This window comes from Anabrus simplex, chromosome 1 (assembly GCF_040414725.1).
Source record: "Anabrus simplex isolate iqAnaSimp1 chromosome 1, ASM4041472v1, whole genome shotgun sequence".
In the NCBI taxonomy this organism is placed as follows: domain Eukaryota; kingdom Metazoa; phylum Arthropoda; class Insecta; order Orthoptera; family Tettigoniidae; genus Anabrus; species Anabrus simplex.
In genome coordinates, this window is record NC_090265.1 from 1,136,228,300 (window position 1) to 1,136,250,529 (window position 22,230).

The 22,230-nt window shown below is 36.9% G+C and overlaps 1 protein-coding gene across 2 annotated transcripts in view; it reads left to right on the forward strand.

Moving 5' to 3' along the window:
- The window catches only part of LOC136858094 (sec1 family domain-containing protein 2), a 183,197-nt gene that overhangs the window by 8,932 nt on the left and 152,035 nt on the right, over nt 1–22,230 (forward strand). For both annotated transcript variants that reach the window (XM_067137367.2, XM_067137368.2), the window contains exon 4: nt 4,013–4,222. In XM_067137367.2, the coding sequence (XP_066993468.2) occupies nt 4,013–4,222 (210 nt within the window). The remainder of the gene's footprint in view (nt 1–4,012; nt 4,223–22,230) is intronic.

The window sequence follows — 22,230 nt, forward strand, 5'->3', positions numbered from 1 at the left end:
GCCATATTAATTACCTTTTAGATTACACAGGGGTATCTAGTACCCATACTACCAGGCCTTCGTGAAGAAGAACAGGTTACATTACTGGCCCAAACACAAAATATATGAAGGCATACACTTGCACTCCTCAAAATCAGAAATTAAAACCCTACTTGGGCTTGTAGCCTGACGATGCAGAGGCTAATCCCACACGACTGAGGTGACTAGAAGGACAAGTTAATTATGATTTACAAGAGAAAAACCGTTACAAATCGTAGTCATCCCAAGATTAATTGAAGGGGAATTCTATCCTCGATTTACAGTTTAAGTCCTTATGACTTACATGAAATTTAACATCAGAAAGAAGAAAGTTTACATTTTAGGAATAGACTGTTACATAGTTAAAGATTGGAATCTTCCCCTCAGGTCAGCTTGCTGAGATAACTACTCCAAACTGTTGGCCATTATCTTAGCTGATGTTCTGCTTGCCGAAGATTGAGGCCCCCACCTCCTTGCTTTAACACACACACTCAGTAAGACGACGATCAGAAAGACAAGTTAACCCAAAATTGCGACAGCTTTTATACCCGAGAGTAAGTTTCGAGAAGGCTATGGACTAAATCCGGACACAACCTCTCATTTTTATTGGCAGATAAAATAGGTACAAGAAACGTTTGATTGGCTGAAAAATAAATACATGAATAAACATTCATGGTATTGAAAAAGTGGACCATTAACATTTTCATTTCACTGTAATCCCAGTTCAGTACGGAACAAAATGAAGTTTCTATCTTTCAATATTGCCCTCACTTGAGGCTGGAACAGTACAGCTCGCGTCTGCTACAGGGGATGATCTGGTGACTTTGCCTCCCGGGTTCCAGTTCCAACAGCCCAACCGGGCGCCCGTGGTCAGCCAAGGCACCTCCCGTCGAGGCAGGGGCCGAGGCGCACACGAAGCCCGTGGTAGGGCCTCTGGTGGTGCAATCTAGGCAGTGGTCGACGGAGTATCCTGCCGCTCTACCCTCTTGGACACCGACTTGTGGACTCTTACTGGGTATTTTCTATTTTCTGTTTTGTGGTGTCATATGCTGCCTTTGTTGTCTTTACTGCGCGATTATGTTTGCGTCTGTGATTTGTATCCATGTATATTGATGTGCACCCTGTATTTTCTTTCGTGTCTCGTGGTTCTGGAGGTCCAATAATACTGGCTTGAGGAATTCCCCTCTTAATTATTACAGGGTCAGATAAAGCTTCGCCTACTCTAATTATCTGAATTCTATTTTCTAGAAACACAGCCACCCATTCAGTCACTCTTTTCTCTAGTCCAATTGCACTCATTGTTGCCAGCAGTCTCCCATGATCCACCCTATCAAATACCTTAGATAGGTCAAACGCGATACAGCCCATTTGACCTGAATCTAGGATATCTGCTATATCTTGCTGGAATCCTACAAGTTGGGCTTCAGTGGAATAACCTTTCCTAAACCCAAACTGCCTTCTATCAAACCAGTTATTAATTTTGCAATCATGTCTAATATAATCAGAAAGAATGATTTCGCAAAGCTTACATGCAGTGCATGTCAAACTGACTGGCCTGTAATTTTCAGCTTTACGTCTCTCACCCTTTCCTTTATACACAGGGGCTACTATAGCAACTCTCCATTCATTTGGTATAGCTCCTTCACACAAACAATAATCAAATAAGTACTTCAGATATGGTACTATGTCCAAACTCAGTGTTTTTGGTATATCGCCCCAAGCCTTATCAATTCCAGCTACTTTTCTAGTTTTCAACTTTTGTATCTTACTGTAAATATCATTGTTACCACAGGTAAATTTTAATACTTCTTTAGTATTAGTTACCACCTCTATCTGGACATTATCCTTGTAACCAACCATCTTATAATGCTGACTGAATACCTCTGCCTCTTGAAGATCCTTGCATACACACTCCCCTTGTTCACTAATGATTCCTGGAATGTCCTTCTTAGAACCTGTTTCTGCCTAAAAGTACCTATACATACCCTTCCATTTTTCACTAGAATGTGTATGACCGCCAATTATGCCATCGACCATTGCTTGTTGTGATGTGCTTTGTCTCTTCTGCTGCCACTCATCTCCGCTAGAGGCGATTGCTGTTGTGTCCTGAGTAAAACAGCCTGCCTGAATATTGGTGGGAAGTAGCTGGAGAGTTAGATCTCTCTCTTCTTTAGCATGCCATTCCTCTGGTTCATACATTTTCTGCTTACTACTGGTATGTAACACACTGGTTCATCATAGTATACGAGCTATTTGATCCTACTCTGAAGTGCTGTTTGGATTGAGTAGTGTGAACACTTAATGGAATACCATAGAGGTTAGAACGGCAGAGTAGTACTGTTCGTTAAAAGTGAGAAAATGTGCAGTGTTTCATTTAATCGAACTTTTCAACAATAGCATTGTTTTTAACCGCAACTGCCAGTCCGTTAATATTGTATTCTGACAAGAATACTGACGTCATTGTAATGACCTATGTCGAGTTCACTTTAACCTGTGTTTGTGTCTGTTACAGCATCAGGGGAAAGTGGAGGGATGGATTTTAATGAAACTTGCTATTACAGTTTCAAAAAAGGTCGAGTAGGATCTTAGCTATAAGTTGTCCAAAACTTTCACCAGGAGGGAGTGCTACAGAAGGGGCCTGAAGAATAAAACTTGATGTATGTCTCTTACGGTTGGTTTTACACGAAAATAGCTCATGGTGAACTTTTGTTCTATATCTCTTTCTGATACACTAATATTTATCTGTGTGTGTTACAGCAACAGTCTAAAATGGATGGGTGGATTTTAATGAAACTTGCTATTACAGTTTTGAAAAATTTTCAGTAGGGTCTTAGCTATAAGTTGTTGAAAAGTATCACCAGGAGGGGGTGCTTCACAAGTGGTGTAAAGAATAAAACTCATGTATCTCTCTTACGGTTGGTTTTACACAAAAATAGTTCATTGCAAATTTTTGTTCAATACTCTTTTTTGGCTTTATGTTGCACCGACACAGATAGGTCTTATGGCGATGATATATACTTTTTTCTTTTTCGATACAGTGAATAATGAGGTAAATATCGTGTCATGCGAAAGTCCAAGAACCGATAACTAGCTCCATAGACTGTAAAGAGAGTCACTATGGAGATCGTTTCAGCAATGTTTTAAAGGTTTTGTACACCTGTCAGAATTTTTTAAATATTAACCCTATACTTTGGTTTCTTTTATACCAGAAGGAAGAAATCAAATCAAGATCAGCAAAAAGTAAAGAAATATGAGACTGCAAAGAGTCCCAGAGAGCAATGAAGTGAGTACGTCACGACAAGCCGCTGACAGGGAGAGGCATGCCCACTTGTGTCCCTCAGAATCTGGCAAACAATGTGAGGAATGGGAAAAAATGTAGCCTAATCATGCACATGCTTTGTGATTGTCCCATCAGCTATGGATACTACAGCTAGTTACAATATTTTGAACATCATACATATTTATCATTCACTATCTTTATTTGCATTGCAGTTTAGGAAATACTTACAAATGAAGACACATTTAATTCAAATTCATGTCACTTACCTGTTATTGTTCTCTCCTAGAAACACAAAATAAATAAAAAGTATGTTTGTGGAAAGGAAAATATCAGAAATGTTAGTAGAAGGCCATTCTTGTAAACAACTTTTTTCTGAATTCATGAAAGGCAAAGAAATTTATGTGACAATGTTAAAAGTTTTTAACCATATGGTTAAACACAACTTTGACAGAGATGTATGAGTAAATACTTTGACTGTTATCTTAGAGGTGAAGCTTCCACGGTGTGAAGAATTATTTAGTTTAATTTTTGGGTTGAACCGTGTTGTAGTTGTCTGTACAGACTTTGACTGTTAATTTGATACTGTGTGTTTTCTTGGTAAATAATTTTATCAAGTTGCTATTTTGCCAAGTGGAATTTTAGGAACCATGTAGTTTGTTATTAAGTTACTGATGCTTATCTGTGTGGTACATTATGTTGTATCTTTGTTTTTAGAATGATAATTTTATGGTGGACTTGCTGTCATCATTAGAAGTGTCTGTTCTACCTCTTGAGCTGCAAGTTACCTTGAGACACTTGGCTTGTTCCTTACATTCCTTGTTCAGTGCTCTGGATGTCCGGGAGGATATCTTCACCATGGGAACAACCAGTAGCCTCATTGCTGGGATCCTTGACACACTCCCAATGGCTGTCAATAGAAGAAAGGTTAGCACTGCTGATTCTTAGTTCCTTTTGATGCAAAAATTTGAGTGAAAAGTATTTCTGCTCTGTTAGAACTGATGCTTGGTGATATGAATGCACCAAATATTTAGTAAAATATATGAGATTGTAACTTTGTAGTGTTTTTCTTCTGAGTGTATCACGTTGAAAGAACAGCTGGACCAAGTATGAATTTGTGATAGGATATTGGATGGGAACAGAGATTCCAAACTATGGGAGGACACTTGTTTACAGTATAGCCATGTAATGTTCCAAGATCTTCATTGATATATACCTGTCTGGAAGGATGATGTGAACAGTCTTCTCTAGGCTACATCACTCTATTTGTTTTTAGATCTGGCTACTGGATTTTACATTTCTGGTATCTATAAAATATTGTTGAAAATTGAGGCTGACAAATCTGGCTGAAATTTGAATTTTTCTTTGTTGCCCAAATGGTTCTGTTTTAAAAATTTGATTCAGCGTTAATGATTTACAGTGCAAACAAAACATACAAAATTATTGTCTGCCATTTATAAATTTTATAATCCATGGTATGGTATTTCTTCGAAGAACACAGAGAGTTTCATTTGTGCAAGTAATGTTGGTATGTCAGTATCGAAAATATTTAACATTAAAATCCATTTTAATGCACAAATGATCAGCTTATGATACATTTATCAGTATGGGAATATCGGAAGGCACACAAAGCTGCCTGTCATTATTTGTAGAATTGTTTGTTCATCTTCCATTACTTAATTCATTTCAATTTAAGTACACAAAATATAACAAAAGTTCATGTCTTGCCATCATCAGCTGCAACTCATATCTGAGTAAACATATATTCTTCAGTAGTTTACATTTTTGCCAGCCCCGTGGTGCCTGCCTCTTAACCGAAAGCCCCGGGTTTGATTCCTGCCCAGGTCAGGGATTTTTACCTGGATCTGAGAGCTGGTTCGAGCTCCACTCGGCCTACGTTATTACAATTAAGAAGCTATCTGACGGTGGGATAGCAGCCGCAGTCTAGAAAGGCAAGAATAACAGCCGAGAGGATTCGTCGTGCTGACTACACAACACCTCTAAATCTACAGGCCTTCAGGCTGAGCAGTGGTCACTTGGTAGGCCAAGGCCCTTCAGGGCTGTAGTGTTAAGGGTTTAGTTTGGTTAGTTACCATATAATCTCAAATACCATCTGCCACCCAATAAGACCTGCACCCTTATTTTGAAAGAACAAAATTTTAAGAAAAAGTGAAGTCAAAATTATTTACAATCTTTACTATGATTAGAAAATACAAATAAAAGTAAACAAACATTTCCAGAACGATATACAACGAGTTCATTCATCATCATCATCATCATCATCATCATCAGTACCAACTTCGGAGCTTTCATCACCATCACCTTCCCACAAAATGTCATCGCTGCCATCCATAGCATTAGAAATGCTACATTTCCTGAAGCTCTTCCGTGTGAGGTCTCCAGGGATACGATTCCATGCCATCAAAATCCACGAACACAGCAGGTGAACTTCCAGGTGCTGAATGCGACCAGTTGGCGTCAGTGTGTGATTATCAGCCGCCATCCATTCTGTATAGAGCTGTTTCAAGGCTGCTTTAAATGGACGGTTCACATAGACATCCAGCGGCTGTATAATAGACGTCATCCCACCCGAAATGACTGCTAGGTCAGTTTTCCCATCCTTGATATGTTTCTTCACAGCGTCTGTTGTGTGGCCGCGGTGATTGTCAAGAACAAGCAAGCTCTTTTGTCCCAATAATGCACCAGGGCGACGTTGCCAGACTCACTTTACCCAGTCTTCTACAAGTGAACTGTCCATCCAGCCTGAGTTCTGAGATCTGACGATAATACCAGCGGGTAGATCTTTAGGAAGCGTCTTTCGCTTGAGAACAATGTACGGCTGAATTTGGTTCTGTTGGCGAGAATACACAACATTACCATACACCATTGTTTTTCATTACCACCTGTTCCAATGGTAACACTTTTCGCACCCTGAACATTCACAGACCTGTCCACTGGCATTTCAAAGTAGACTGGCGTCTGATCTGCATTGCCAATTTGGGAAAGCAAATATGCATTTTCCTTCCGCAACCGAACTATGTGACGCAGAAATGACAATTTCTCATCGTAGGCACCAGGAAGACGCTGTGAAATTGAGGTACGCCTTCGTATGCTCAACCCATTTCTTTTATAAAAATTACAAACCCATCCTTGGCTTGCCTCAAACCCTTCCGATGAAAGTTCCTTTGCAATCTCTAATGCCTTTAGCTGACACATTTCGGTTGACACACCATATCCCAATTCCCGCCTTTCTGTCACATATTTTTTAAAGTTTTTTTTCAATTTCTGGAAACTGTACACTCAGTCCACGAAAAGTTCTACAATCACCACTACATGTTAATAGCACATTTTTCTTCTTTCTCCAGTCGCAAATACACGACTCGTCAATATCGTAATTCCTACCGGCGGTACGATTTCCAATAATTTCGGCTTCCCGAACTACTTTCAGTTTCTCACTCGCAGTAAAAGATCGCAAACGCTTTGTGGAATTCATGTTGATACTCCGAGAATGTGCGTGAGACTGACGCCATGCGTGGAAGTAGCGTATACTGAGAGCGGAGAGAGCATTGTTGCCAAACCGCGCCGGCGGTGATGCCCAATTTACGCACATTCGGAAAGATAAATTTCCCAAAATTTTAAATAAGACCCGCACCCAATTTTGGAAGCGGTATTTTTGAAAAAGCAGTGCGGGTGGTATTTGAGATTATATGGTAGTTTACATTTTCACAATCACTATGGTTTGTGAATATGATGTGAATATGACTTAGTTGCCCAATCTTGGCATGAAACATACATCCACACAGATCACATAAAATGGCCGGGGAAGGGCGGGTCTGAGCTTGACAGAGTTTCCGTGCTTGCCTTTTATCCTCTTCACGTTGTCGTTGTTCATCTTCAAACACTGTAACTGATGTAGAAACAGTGTGGCACCAAAGTGTACAATTCTCAGCAAGCATATCCCAGGACTTAGTGTTACTTCCAGCTCTTTTCATGATATGCTTTAGCTGGTCCTTGAAATGCCTCAAAGGGGCTCCATGAACTCTTGTGCAGGAGCAGAATTCACTATATAGGAGTTGACGAGGAAGCCTGGTTTCACTCCTGCAACAGACGTGCCCTATCCATCTGAGACGGTGGCCAGTGATGGTAGCCTCAATTCTTATAGCATGCACTTTCTCAAGAACTGCAAGGTCTTCCCATTTGATGTTCAAGATGGATCTAAGTTTTTGCAGATGGAAGTGCTCTAGCTTTCTGGTATCCTGACAGTAGAGAGTCAAGTTTTGCAACCGTAAAGCAGTTGATATGGCAACAGCATGGTAAACCATAATCTTGGTTTGCATTGTAAGGTCCTTATTCATGAAGACACGACGGGATAAACGTCCAAATGCTGAGTGGGCAGCACCAATTCACCTGTCCACATTTTATGAGTGATTAGCATTTGTGGAGAGGGTATTTCCTAGATATAAAAAGTAGTCGACCTGCTCAAGTGTAGTACCCGCAATGGAGATATTGAAAGCTGGGATATTCGACCCAGGTGCAGACTGTACAAGTACTTTGGTTTTCTGAACATTAATGGAGAAACCAAAATGATCGCAAGCACTCTTGAAACAACTGACTGTTGCAGCTCCTCAGGCGTAAGAGCAGGTGCGACAGCGTCATCTGCATATTGCAATTCTGTGACAGAGGAAGTCTTTAAGCTTTTGGGAGCGAGAAGTCTAACCAGATTGAGCCGTTCCCCATCAAAGCGATATCTGACCTTTCCACCTTGGTTGTCTGTAGATGTTCCATATAGTATGGCAGCTAGATAAAGAGCAAAGAGTGTTGGAGCAAGCACACATCCTTGTTTCACTCCAATGGAAATGGATCAGAGATAATAGTTTGATGAATGATTTCCCAGATGCATTATCATGGAGAGTCTTGACCAGATCTACAAAATGCTGTGGACAGCCAAAGTGTTTCAGCAATGTCCACAGTGCTGGTCTTGGGACTGAGTCGAAAGCCTTTCCCAGGTCATAGAACTCTAGGTGCAAAGGAGTTTGTTGTTCTCTGAATTTTTTTTGGATTTGCCTTGCATGGAAGATCATATTTGTTGTGCATCTGGACGTTCAAAAACCACACTGTGACTTGGGTAGGGTCCTCTTGGAAATAATCTGCAGGCGGTTGAGCAAAATTCTAGGAAGAATTTTACCTGTCTTGGAAAAGGTATTAAAAGAAATTCCAGAGCTAATTATTAAGAACATTTTCTAACAAGGAATTCATTAAAAGCTTTTTTCAATAAAATGAAAGTAGTCTATCTTGAGACAGAAAATATTAAATTTTTTCTATGTTTGTCATATACAAGGATCATATTGAAATTAATGAACTGTAAAAGAAAAAGAAATCAGAATCCATTGATATAACCAAGTACACCAAACAATCTACAGACTGCTCATAATGCATTGATGTATTGTGACATCATTAGCTTCAACCACATGAGCAGAGTCAGTTGTTACAATATTGCTGCCAGTGATGGTTTGTTTCAGCAACATTCTGTCATTGAATTCCTTAATAAAGAGAAAATTCCTGCTGCTGAAGTTCACCACAGATTTCAGTGTGCATTTGAGGCATTCAAGGTCAACCTTGTAGTGGTCACCCTCAAACTCCCTTTGTTGAATGCAACATGGAAAGCATTGACAACATTGTTACAGAAGACAGGCATGTCACTGTGAATACAATACAGGCAAATTTGCAGTAGAACACACTGGTATCATTGCTAGCTTAGGCTATCAGAAAGTTTGTAACCACTGATTTCTACTTGTTTGACAGAATATAAGTCCTGAAAAAGCCATTGTTCAAGAATTTTTTCAGAGATATCAAACCTAAGGTGGTGATTGTTTTATTGAGCATTGTGACAGATGATGAAAATTGGTTTTCTTGATATAAAGCAGAAAAATGAATGGTAGAACATTGAATGGCACCTTCAGAATGTTGAGAAAAAGGAAAAAAGCTTAGACAGTGCAGTCTGCTGGGAAAGTTATGGATAATATCTTCTAGGATGTAGAGGGTTGCATTCTGGTTGAATTTCTTGAACATGAATTTCTTGTAACAGGTTGCACCATGAATGCTCATCATTATATCCAGATATATCACAAGCTCTGTCATGCATTGCATTGCATGATAAATGCCATGGCAAGATTATCATCCATCAACATGATAAATGCGCCCCTCATTCTGCTCAATACACCAAGGAGAAAACTGATAAAATGGGTTGGGAAGTTTTGCCATTCCGTGCGTACAGTTATAACATGGCACCCTCTGACTATTATCTTTTCGGTTTTGTGAAGGATCAGATTTGAGGTCAGTGCTATGAGATGACAGAAGTCAGAAAGCAGTACATCGGTATCTGAAGACTGCTGGAAAGGAGTTCTGATGCAAGAGTATTTTCATGATTGCAGAATATCAGGGTTAAATAGTAGGATTAAATTCTCTCTTCTATTAGCATGTAGGTAGGAAAAGAATATTAACCCGATTAAGTACCAAGTATTTTAGTTTTAACTCCAGTCTATTGTTTCATTTATGCAACCTGTTATAATTAGGGCACACATAAATGCAGTTGAGAATTGTAGTGCAGATATTAGATTAGATAGTATTTTGCTTGCTATATTCATGTGTATCATTGTGTATGGTAACCCTTTCGATATTTCAGCATTTTATTAAATGGCAGTTTTCATTTCTATTAGAGCATAATGGGGTAATAATAATAATAATAATAATAATAATAATAATAATAATAATAATAATAATTTTATTATTATTATTTACACTGTTGACACCCACATTGGAGCACCAGAATTAACCTTATACAATAAAATCTTCAAAAAATAAGTTCATTCTTTAACACTTGAAATTTTTTTCTCTTCCCAAAACTTCTTCATTCTAGATGATCTTGCAGCCCATTCTCTGCTTACGTTTTGATGTTTTAAGTGATAGTTTTGTATATTTGTTGTTTAGAATCATCTTCTCTTCTCTATTTTCAAATTGCTCTGTAGTAATTTTCAATTCATCCAAATCCATTTATATTTCTTTAAACCAAGTGTTTTTTGTTTTACTATTCCAAAAGAAATCTAAAAGCTGTTTCAGGAGTCTAAAATTTGGCAAACGGTATATGTGTCCAAAAAATGCAATCCTCCATTTTCTCATCGTGTCAATAATTGATTCACTTTCCTTGTAAATTACTGAATTGGGTAAAAGTCTCCACTGGCTATCCCCCTGATGTTTTTTATTAATATTTGTCCAGAGAATTCTTCTATCCACTTTCTGCAGTTTGTCTGTTGTTGCTTGGATATTTAGTTTAAATAATGTTTCACTTGCATACGTTGCTTCTGGTTTGATGACGGAGTTATAATGGCGAAATTTAGCATTAATTGAAAGAGGCTGTTTTTTGTAACTTGGCCATGTAATTTGTTGTGTTTGTCTCAATTTTAGAGTTCTATTATCTACGGATGCTTTTTCATTAGCATTCTAAGTGACAATTTCACCAAGAAATTTAAATTTATTTACAACTTTAATTTTCTGAGTATTATTTAATACTATTCACAATCACAAAGAATGGGTACCGTCCACCTTATCAATACTTTATTATGTCCTATTACTAAGCAGTACCGGTTTCGACCCTCACAGGGGTCATCCTCAGCTGGTCATAAGATCCAAAGTTAATTAACATATAAAAACATTACAAAATCTAATGAAGAAAGTCACATGATATGAGTGATAATATTAAAAATATACAATGATATTATATGTCCTGTGGTTTAAAAAACAAGCATTGATATTTTATGACATGCAAATGTTACTTAAAATTCTGGTGTACTGTTCGTAACAGATAATTTGTTAAAATACAATTTTTACACTTAAAATGTTTATAGCATTCTTGAGGTACACTTTGGAATTTAATTCATATTGGTAAATTGTTGCATACATTCATGGATATGTTTGTACCAAGCATTCTAGAATATTCCAAGAATTTCTGGTGCAGATTTGTAGATTACATTTTTGTTATTATGGACAATAGATTCACCAGTGGGACAAATACATTAGAACAGCTAAATGAAATAGACCCACATATAAAATTCACAGTAGGAAAAAAAAAATGACTGCACCTTGCATTATTTAGATATATCTGTCACTAGACAGCACGATCACCTGGCATATCAAGTATATAGGAAGCCCAGACAAACCTCCAATACAATTAGAATAAATTCTATCCATCCTAACGCCCACAAAAAAGCCGCTTATTACAGTATGGTACAAAGAGCATTCAATATACCTCTTTCGCAGGAAGAGCTAAAGAAAGAATTAAACACGATTTACGAAATAGCCCATCAAAATGGATTTAATAGAGAAATGGTCAATAAAATAATTCAAAAGATAAAATATCAACCCAAATCAAGACTAACCAGAGCTAATGACTCCAAGAAGGCTTACGTACTTTTCACATACAATAATACCCACGTTCATTCCATAACTAATATTTTTTTTAAACACAATTTAAAAATAGCATATAAAACCATGCATAACAGTGCCAACATTTCGCACAATGCCAATTCCGTTAATGATAATAATAGATACAGTTGTTCAGGAGTAAATCGAATGAAACGCGACAATTGCGAGGCTAGCTATATTGGATGTACTGGAAGAAACTTCTTTATCCGTTGCAATGAACACATTAACACCTTAAAACATAATCACTTTTCGTCTATAGCTCAACATAATGAGGATTATAAGCATCATTTTACAAATATTGAAAAAGACATTCAGGTTCTAAGTATGATCCCCAAGAGCCATCTACTTAATATAACGGAAGAATTTTACATTAGTATAGATCAATATGCAAACCCAAATTTTAACTTAAATGAAATTACAGATAGAGTTAATATCCTCTTTAATACAGTTATCCCAATTTTAAAAAACCCCTACATAAAAATAGTTAAGAAACAGAATCCAGTACATATCAAGGAATCTCCCGAAGACACGCCCAGCTCTACCTCACCTTCCCCAATCATTACCCCTATTGTCCCTCCACTCCCCCTCTCCATCACCACTACCTTACCTTCCCCAATCAATACCCCTCATGCCTCTCCACTTCCCCTCTCCGTAACCGCTAGTACCAGCCCTAAACGCACACGGAGCAGTGCACGACGTTCTCCCTAATTGTACACATCAACCAGTCAACAGTACTATGTAAATAAGCTCTTATTCCACACGTTCAATAGATATTCTATTGACAAAACTCTTACACTTCATTTTCTTCTCTCTTCTCGCAGATTACTAACATGTCCAACAACACAACTACGAGGAGCGAGCATCGGCACCTATTCAATATCTTATAACGAGATTATTGCCAAGGAAACTAATAACACACCACAATATTTCAATGTAAATCATCCAACATTCTCAACTGTATGAATGCACAAGATAAACAATTCACATCATTGAACATTCTAAAATGCTTGGTACAAACATATCTGTGAATGTACACAATGCTTTACCAACATTAATATAACTCTAAAGTGTACCGCAAGAATACTGTGAAGATTTTATGTTATAGAACATCGTAGTTTAATGTACTATGTGTTACTAGCTTTTATCACATCCATATCTTGGAATATTCTAGAATGCTTGGTACAAACATATCCATGAACGTATGCAGCGTTTTACCAACATGAATTAAACTCCAAAGTGTACCTCAAGAATGCTGTAAACATTTTAAGTGTAAAAATTGTATTTTAACAAATTATTTGTTACTCACGAACAGTACACCAGAATTTTAAGTAACATACGCATGTCATAAAATATCGATGCTTGTTTTTTAAACCAGAGGACACATAATATCATTGTATATTTTAATATTATCACTCATAGCATATGACTATTTTCATTAGATTTTGTAATGTTTTTATATGTTAACTTTGGATCTCGTGACCAGCTGAGGATGACCCTGTGAGGGTACTGCATAGTAATAAGACATAATAAAGTATTGATTAGGTGGACAGTACCCATTCTTTGTGATTGTGAATACAAGTATCAATACAGACATGAAACTGATAGATTATAATTATTTTATACTAGCAAGATACCTGTGCTTCGCTATGGTATTATACTGAAATTTATAATTGAATGCCTAACATTTTATATATAATCAGCCAAAATTCGCGATCTGACGGCAAAGTTCCTCCCATTTTTCAATCTTTCTTTCCAGCAATTGATTTTATACTTCCTGGGCTACCTCCAGAATTTGTTTTTAAATGAGATCCAAATCCTTATACAATTAATTCAATTAATTTTTCAATTCTTCACCCCCCCCCCCCCCCCCATTGGATTTTCCAAAATCAAAGGAATACATGTTTCTTTACTTTTAAAGCAGATTCCAAATACCAATTTTCACGTCTGCAACATCTTTCGTCTTTGAGATAGTAGTATCCTCATACAAATAATTCAACTAATTTTTCAATTCTTCCCCCCTCCCCACCCCTTCTAAGTGGATTTCTAAAAACAAAAAATACGTATTTCTTTATTTTTAAAGGAGATTCCAAATACCAAATTTCACGTCTGTAACATCTTCAGTTTTTGTGATATCAGTATCCTAATAAAAAGAATTCAACCCCATTTTCAGTCATTTTTACCCCCCACCCAGGTGCTTTTTCTGAAAACAAAAAATACATGTTTCTTTATTTTTAATAGAGATAAAAAAATACCTTTTTCACTTCTGTAACATTTGTCACTCCTCTTTAACCCCCATTAATTAGATTTTTTTAAACAAAAAATGTGTGTTTTTTAAGGAGATTCCAAATACCAATTTTCAGGTCTGTAATACCTTCATTTTCTGAGTTATAAGTATCCTCACTATAAAGGCATTCAACCCCTTTTTCATCCCTCCTAGTAAGATTTTCCAAAAACAAAATATACGTTTCTTTATTTTTAAAGGAGGTTCTAAATACCAATTTTTTCATCTATAAACTTTTAAAGTTTTGAGATATAGATACAGTCATTTTAAATATTCAACCCCCCCCCCCTTTTCACCCCCTTAGCGATGGAATATCCAAAAATCCTCCCTTAGGAAGCACCTACATTGTAATATAAATGTATCTTCAAAATTTCATTTCCTTATGTCCAGTAGTTTTGGCTCAGCGATGATGTGAATGACTCAGTCAGTCAGGACATGTTCTTTTATATATATATATAGACTAGCAAGATACCCGTGCTTCGCTATGGTATTATACTGAAATTTATAATTGAATGCTTAACGTTTTATATATAATCCTCCAAAATTCGCAATCTGACTCGTTTTCTGAGAGAATCCGCTAAAATTCGTGATCTGATTCATTTTTTGAGAGACTACAGTGCACCCGCCCATGTGGTGGTCAGTGTCAAGTTATCCCGGTAGCTCTTCATTTCTTCTCAGGGTATCCATATTCCGCTCATAAAATCTGTGATTTTATATATAGTTATTTTACGTGGTTTCGGATGAGAATCAGTCCGCTGGAAAACGTGTCATGGGAGTACCTACACGCACAAATACAAACCTGTGGCCGATAAGTTTAAAGGAATCTCTTACCGCTTGTAGGACTAATCAATTGCTTATATCTACAAAACTTATTAACTAACTTACAAACTAGCCGTTACCCAAACAGAAATTAAAACACAGTCACTTACTAAAAGAAAAATATAAGATTATTTATTGAATAAATGATGTTCGATGTAAAATAAGTGAAATCTGGGTAGTATTATTCGAGTAATATTTAAACATGAAGGATTAGAGTCAGCGCTGGCTCAAATAAATGAAATAATTAAGGCTTAAAATATTTACATTCTTTCTTAATTAATGTTCAAATTCATATTAATATATATATCAATATTCGTAGCCATGTTCCGAAAAGTATTTCATTTTCTCAAATTATATTCAAAAGATCACTGAGCAATCACGGTATCAATAAAATAATATACGTTATGAATACTGTCACATTAATTATTTAGATTGTTCTCACAACATTTAAGTCATCTTGCTGAGATAAAATGAATGGTTTGCTAACTTGAGACGTAGTAAAATTAAATGGGAAAAAGTCGAATTGTAAATGTAAAACTGCTCATATTTTCACGTAATTATTCCCCAAACAAACTCTTGCGTGAATATTAAAATGTAAAAGTGTTCTCCAACTTTCCATTCATAAATTATAATCATTCATAGATCTGAACTCTGATTATTTGGTCACATATTTCGAGTACGCACGAGTAACAACTTACGGGCTAAGACAATACCTCCCTAAAGCCTACGACATATGGCTCCTAACTAACCATTATAATATTCTTCATATTTAAAATACTTCAATTGAAATCATTATTGCATGAAAAGAAATAAACATCTAACTATTCAAGTAGTTTCCAACTCTATTAACGGCTCGATGTGCTCTAGCAATATGCTCTTTCTCAATATTTCATATGTATACGAGCTACTCAACTCGTATGGATAGTATAGAATGAAATTATTACGTATTATATTGTAACGTCACCGCACTAAAGAATATCCGATGTATACTCAGTCATGAGTCTAGCGAACTGCATATTAAAGTACTCTCATATACTCTGTACCCGTTATTCACCAAAATCAGACATAAATATAACTGTCACGATACACAATTCTACCATAATACATGTCAATCTTACCTTAAAATGGTCATCTGCGCGATGTTCACACTTTAGCATATACTTTCCAATATGGCACAGAAACTCACTTTGTAATTCTAATACACTTTTCCTCATCGAATGGCAACTCTTACTCTTTCCGTAGAACATATACAAACCTCTATACTTTAACTATTCATCAATATACTCCAATAACTAATCACATTTCAATGCCATTCCACATATACCTTAACATAACACCGGCTTACATATAGCCGAATGCATATAGCCATTATTCCCAAAACTATATGCTAAACATTCTAGAATTGCCTTGTAAAATACGTAGTTAATAACCTTTATCTTAAAAACAGTAGTACGAGTTCAATGCCCTCTTTCTATGAAGAAAGGAATACATAATTTGACAATATTCATAGTATCGCGCAGGTAATTCGTGATGTAATCTATGTACAGGTAAGCGAGATTAATCGAAACTTCACTAGTAAATTAGACTCATAGCTACTAGGTCTTCACGAGTAACACTTCTTTCTTTTATCCAAGCAAGTTTCCACTGTATGTATGCACGTGCGGTTACCTGTATATGTCATAATAGCATTCTAATTCTACACTTCCATCTTATCTTATAGCCTTAAATATCTCACACATCACTTCATATTTCACACGCGTTCTTAAATAATTCATAAATATCACCAAATATTCAGCACATGCCGAGTTAGATTGAGGGTGCAGATTACAAGAAACTACTCTACTAAAGAAATGTATGGACTTAGCTCGTCAGTTGCTACGTTTGGACTGGTTGTTGCTCCATCCCTCGGTTGCAGTTAGACCCTCCGATCGGATCTGGATCTCTGGTTGGATTGCATGTTCATGGTCATCAGCTGGTCACATGGCTCGCCGGTCCACTCCTTATCATCCGGTATTTTGTCTGGCCGGTGCTCATCCACGTCATCACGTCCACTAGTTGGTCGGTCCAATCATCCTCAGCTGGTCATCTGGCTCGACGGTGCATATCCCCAGTTCAGTCCATCATGTTGATTTAGCAGTTAGTCATCATTTCGAAACTGTAGACAACGAAGAAAATTCCTTTTGCGGAGCAATCAGTCATAATATATTCCATATTTCTATTATTTATAGTAATCGTCGAAGTTTTCTTTGTTTGGAAAAATTTCTCCGTAAATAATTATTAACTTTACTGCCACAGTAGTAACTATCTTCTCGTATGAAATAATCAATATTGTAAAATGGTGAGTTCCTTTTCCTTTAATCGTAGAGTGGCTGCTCACGAATCCAAGTCAGTCGTATCTTACCACAAATTAATTATTTATATAATTTTCCGCCTCTTTTCTTAGCATACACCGGTTAATAATTTAGTCGTATGCTATCACCGATTGTAAATAGTTAATATTCTCCTCAGTAATTAAGTATATTCTTCAAATATGTAGCTTCGCTCGTAACTACGTCTTGCTTATCCGAATGTAATTTTTTGAGTATATTCTTAAACAATCCTTCCGCTGCTATATTTTTTTTAAACAATTCAAAATGAGCCTCTACTGTTCTGGAGTGACTTCCAAATTAATCCGCTCCGTGACGTACGTAGCCTTCTATACGCTGTATTAATATGAAGTTCATTGCCTTAGTAGATCGCATGGGCCATACCTTCCTACGCCGCCATTTTGAAACTGGTCAACGAGATGCGAACGGGCACAACAGTAAAGTTCCTCACATTTTTCAATCTTTCTTTCCAGCAATTGATTTCGTACTTCCCGGGATAGGTCCAGGTATTCCACCCGGTCAGCTGGGTCCCTAAATCTTTGCCATCTTTTCCTATAAGCATTTTTAATATGGATCAAATCCTTAAGGAGATTCAGTGTGGTGTCGTCTTGGGTGCCTTGGCGGTACTGAACCCACGGCCAGACTGTATTCGTAGTCATTTACCCGGCCAGGATCCGTTTACAGCGCGGTCCACACATTTTGACGACGGTCCAAAACATTATTATTATTATTATTATTATTATTATTATTATTATTATTATTATTATTATTATTATTATTATTATTATTATTATTATTATTATTATTGTTGTTATTATTGATGTTCAGGACCCCACAGCAAGATACAAGACCACTACTTGGCGGTAAATTACATCTGCTGCCATTGTCATACTGACTATGTGACCAGCCCCATTGTCACGCGTCAGCAAGTGCGTGGGATTTCTGGCGATACAAATGATATACTTCCGTGCATTATTGACCTTATTATAGAGATGAACAATTGCACCGTCAATAGCATTCCTATCGTTTATTTCAAGTGTGTTAAAATTTTTATTTATATGCCAGGAGAATCTACTGTAATCTAAGAACGTTCTCCAAAGGAAAAGATGGTTCTTGAAAACGAACCCAGGAAAGATTAAAAATGATCGGTTTATGATCAAAATAAGTACTTTGAAAATCCACAGCCTGTTTCCAGTCATTTGACCGGGTCAGCGGTCTAGCAGCGGGGATAGGAATTGTGCCGGCTGCCGAAGCCTGTCAAACTCCTCTGGGACAATGATTAATAAATGACAAATGAAATGATATTGGAAAGTGTTGCTGGAATGAATGATGACAGGGAAAATCGGAGTACCCGGAGAAAAAACCTGTCCCGCCTCTGCTTTGTCCAGCACAAATCTCACATGGAGAGAGAGAGCGGGATTTGAATCACAGAACACAGCGGTGAGAGGCCGGTGCGCTGCCGCCTGAGCCATGGAGGCTCCTAATAAGTGCATTATGAACAGTGAAATCATTAGATCTCAACTCCTTTTTCACCCCACCGCCATTAAGTTGATTTACCCCTCCCCCCCAAAAAAACAATCTTTATGTTTAAAGGAGTTCCAAATACTAATATTAACGTCTGTTATCTACAGTTTTGAGATGTAAGTATCCCCATAAAAATATTTCACTTTTCCATTCTTTTCACAATCTCCCAATCCCCCCCTTTTCCCTAAGTGAACTTTCCGGCAAAAATACTTGTTTCTTTAATAGTAAAGGATCTTCTAAATACCAATTATCATGACTCTAGCATCTTCAGTTTTTGAGACATGTGTTCTCATAAAGGAATTAAACTCCTTTTCACTCCTACTCCCCAAGATGATTCCCCCGGCCCCCCCCCCCCCGCAAAACGCATTTTTCTTTGTTTTTAAAGGAGACCCACATACCAATTTTCACGTCTGTAACCACGTTTTTATTAGATATAAGTATCCGCATAACTTACAATTAATTCAATGAATTTTTCAATTCTTTCACCTCCCCCGCCCCTTCATTGGATTTTCCGAGAATGCGTGTTTCTTTACTTTGAAAGCAGATTTCAAATACCAAATTTCACGTCTGTAACATCTTCAGTTTTTGAGATATCCGTATCCTAATTAAAATAATTCAACCCCATTTTCAGTCACTTCTACCCCCCCCCCGCCTGACAAACTGGTTTTACCGAAAACAAAAAGTACACGTTTTTGTTTTCAATAGAGATAAAAAAATACCACTTTTCACTTCTGTAACATGTTAAGTTTTTGAGATATACTGTAGAAATTCTCATTTTAAAAGTTCTCTCCCTTTTTAGTTCCCCTTAAGTGGATTTTCCAAAAACAAATCACCTATGTTTCTTTACCTTTGTACAAGATTCCAAATACCAAATTTTACGTCTGTAATATATCACGTTTCTGAGATATACTGTAGATAAGGCCTTTCTAAAAATTCCCTGCAATTTCTCACTCCTGTTTAACCCCATTAATTGGATTTTCCAAAAACAAAAAATACATGTTTCTTTATTTTTAAAGGAGATACCAGATACCAATTTTCAGGTCTGTAATAACTTCAGTTTCTCAGATATAAGTATCCTCATTAAAGGCATTCAGCCCGTTTTTTCACCCCTTTTCACCCCTCCTATTGGGATTTTCAGAGAACGAAAAAATACGTGTTTATTTTTAAAGGAGCTATTAAATATCAACTTTTACACCTGTATACTTTTAAAGTTTTGAGATATAGATACACTCATCTTAAAAACTCACCCCCCTTTCAACCCCCCCCCCCTCACTATTTGGATTTTCCAATAAAAAAAATTACGTGTTTATTTTTAAAGGAGATCCTAAATACAATTTTTCACATCTGTAATATCTTCAGTTTCTGAGATATAAGTATCCACATTAAAGGCATTCAGCCCGTTTTTCACCCCTTTTCTCCCCTCCTTTTGGAATTTTCCGAAAACAAAAAAATTTGTGTTTCTTTATTTTTAAAGGAGATCCCAAATACCAATTTTTACATCTGTACACTTAGATATAGATACACTCAATTTAAAAATTCATCCCCCTTTTCACCCCCTATTATTTGGATTTTGCAAAAACAATAAGTACATGTTTCTTTATTTTTAAAGAAGATCCCAAACACCAATTTTCAGGTCTGTAATATCATCAGTTTCTGAAATAAAAGTAGCCTCATTAAGGGCATTCAACCCATTTTTCACCCTTTTTCACCCCTCCTATTGGGATTTTCTGAAAACAAATAAATACGTGTTTTTTTTTTAAAAGAGATTCTAAATACCATTTTTACATCTGTTAACTTTTAAAGTTTTGAGATATACACTTTTTAAAAATTCACCCCCCTTTTCACCCCCTTAGCGATGGAATACTTAAAAAAATTTCAGTGAATCAATAGCTGCACCTACTTCATCGTAAACCGGTGGTATGACCTTTTCCAAAGGTGTTTTATTTCTGGCAAATAGATCAGATTCAAAATATTTTTCAGGTTCATCACTATTAAGTAATGTTTTGAAGTATTCAGCCAAAATTATTGCATTGTCATAATCATTATGGGCTACCTTTCCATTCTTATATTTCATCAGAAGAGTAGGGGGAGTATAATTTTTTTTTTGGGGTATTATTTAAATGTCCTATAATCTCTTGAATTATTTCGATTGAAAGCTTCATCACTATCATTATCAGCCATATTCAGTCGTTTTTACGATGTGGCCTTTTTAAGTCCGAAGCAAGGTAGGTTTTCATGAGGTCTCTCCATCTGGGACGGTCTTGAGCGATGTTCTGCCAATTGATCCCAGTAATTACGGATATCTTTATCCCATCTGTCCGGTGGTCTTCCCCTAGGTCTCAGATGATCTATCGGACTCCACTCAAGCACAAGCTTTGTCCACCTACCATCAGTTCTCCAAGCAACATGGCCTGTCCATTGTCATTTTAGGGTAAACACCCTTTCTAAAATGTCACTGACTTTTGTGACTGACCTGATGTAATCTGCTCTCTTCCTGTCTTTCTTCGTGAAGCCTAGCATGAACTATTCCATAGCTCTTTGGGTTGTTCTCAGTTTTTGCTTAATAAACTCGCTCGTCCAGGTTTCACAACCGTAAGTCAGTACAGGGAGAACACTGGTCAAAGACTATCTTCTTCAGGTGGGTTGGCATGTTGGATTTGAAGATTGAAGAATTTCTTCCGTACGCTTGCCATCCTAGTTTGATACATCGGAAGATTTCCGGTCTTAAGTCCCCTTTCATGTTTACAAGCTGCCCAGGATAGACAAACTCATTGACCTGTTGTATTGTGGAGTTTCCCACATGCAGCTCTCCTGCTGGGGCCCATTTGTTGAGCATTACTTTGGTTTTAGAAAGGTTCATGGATAGTCCCACTTTTTGACAGGCTGAGACAAGATCTTGTATTAGACTTTATAGTTCATCGATGTCGTTGGCCAAAAGTGTAATGTTGTCTGCAAAACCTTAAATTATTCAGCCTTTTCCCATTGATTTTGATTCCTGTATTTTGCCAGTTGATTTTTGACATGGCCATTTCTAATACTGCTGAGAACAGCTTGGGAGATATGGGATCGCCTTGCTTTACACCTCTTTGAATGGGAAAATCCGTGGTTGGCACCTTGACGTTCACGAAGGCTGAAGAGGTTTCGTAGATATGCTGGAGTACTCTTATGTAGGCAGCATCGATGCCGTGTTCGGCTAAGGCTTGCATAACAGCAGCGTGGCTCACTGAGTCAAAAGCCTTTTCAAAGTCAATGGATTTTAATGTTTCCTTCTGATAATTTCTTTTAACTCTCCTGATTTCCTTAGCTGTTAATCATCTAGCATTGTTTAGTTTCTGTTTTTTTATATAATAATAATAATAATAATAATAATAATAATAATTTTAATTTTGTTGGTAATCCTTGAGAAGTTCTTGCGAATTCCAAATTTGAATTGCAATTTTCATTTCCATTTGTGTGTGGTAATAACC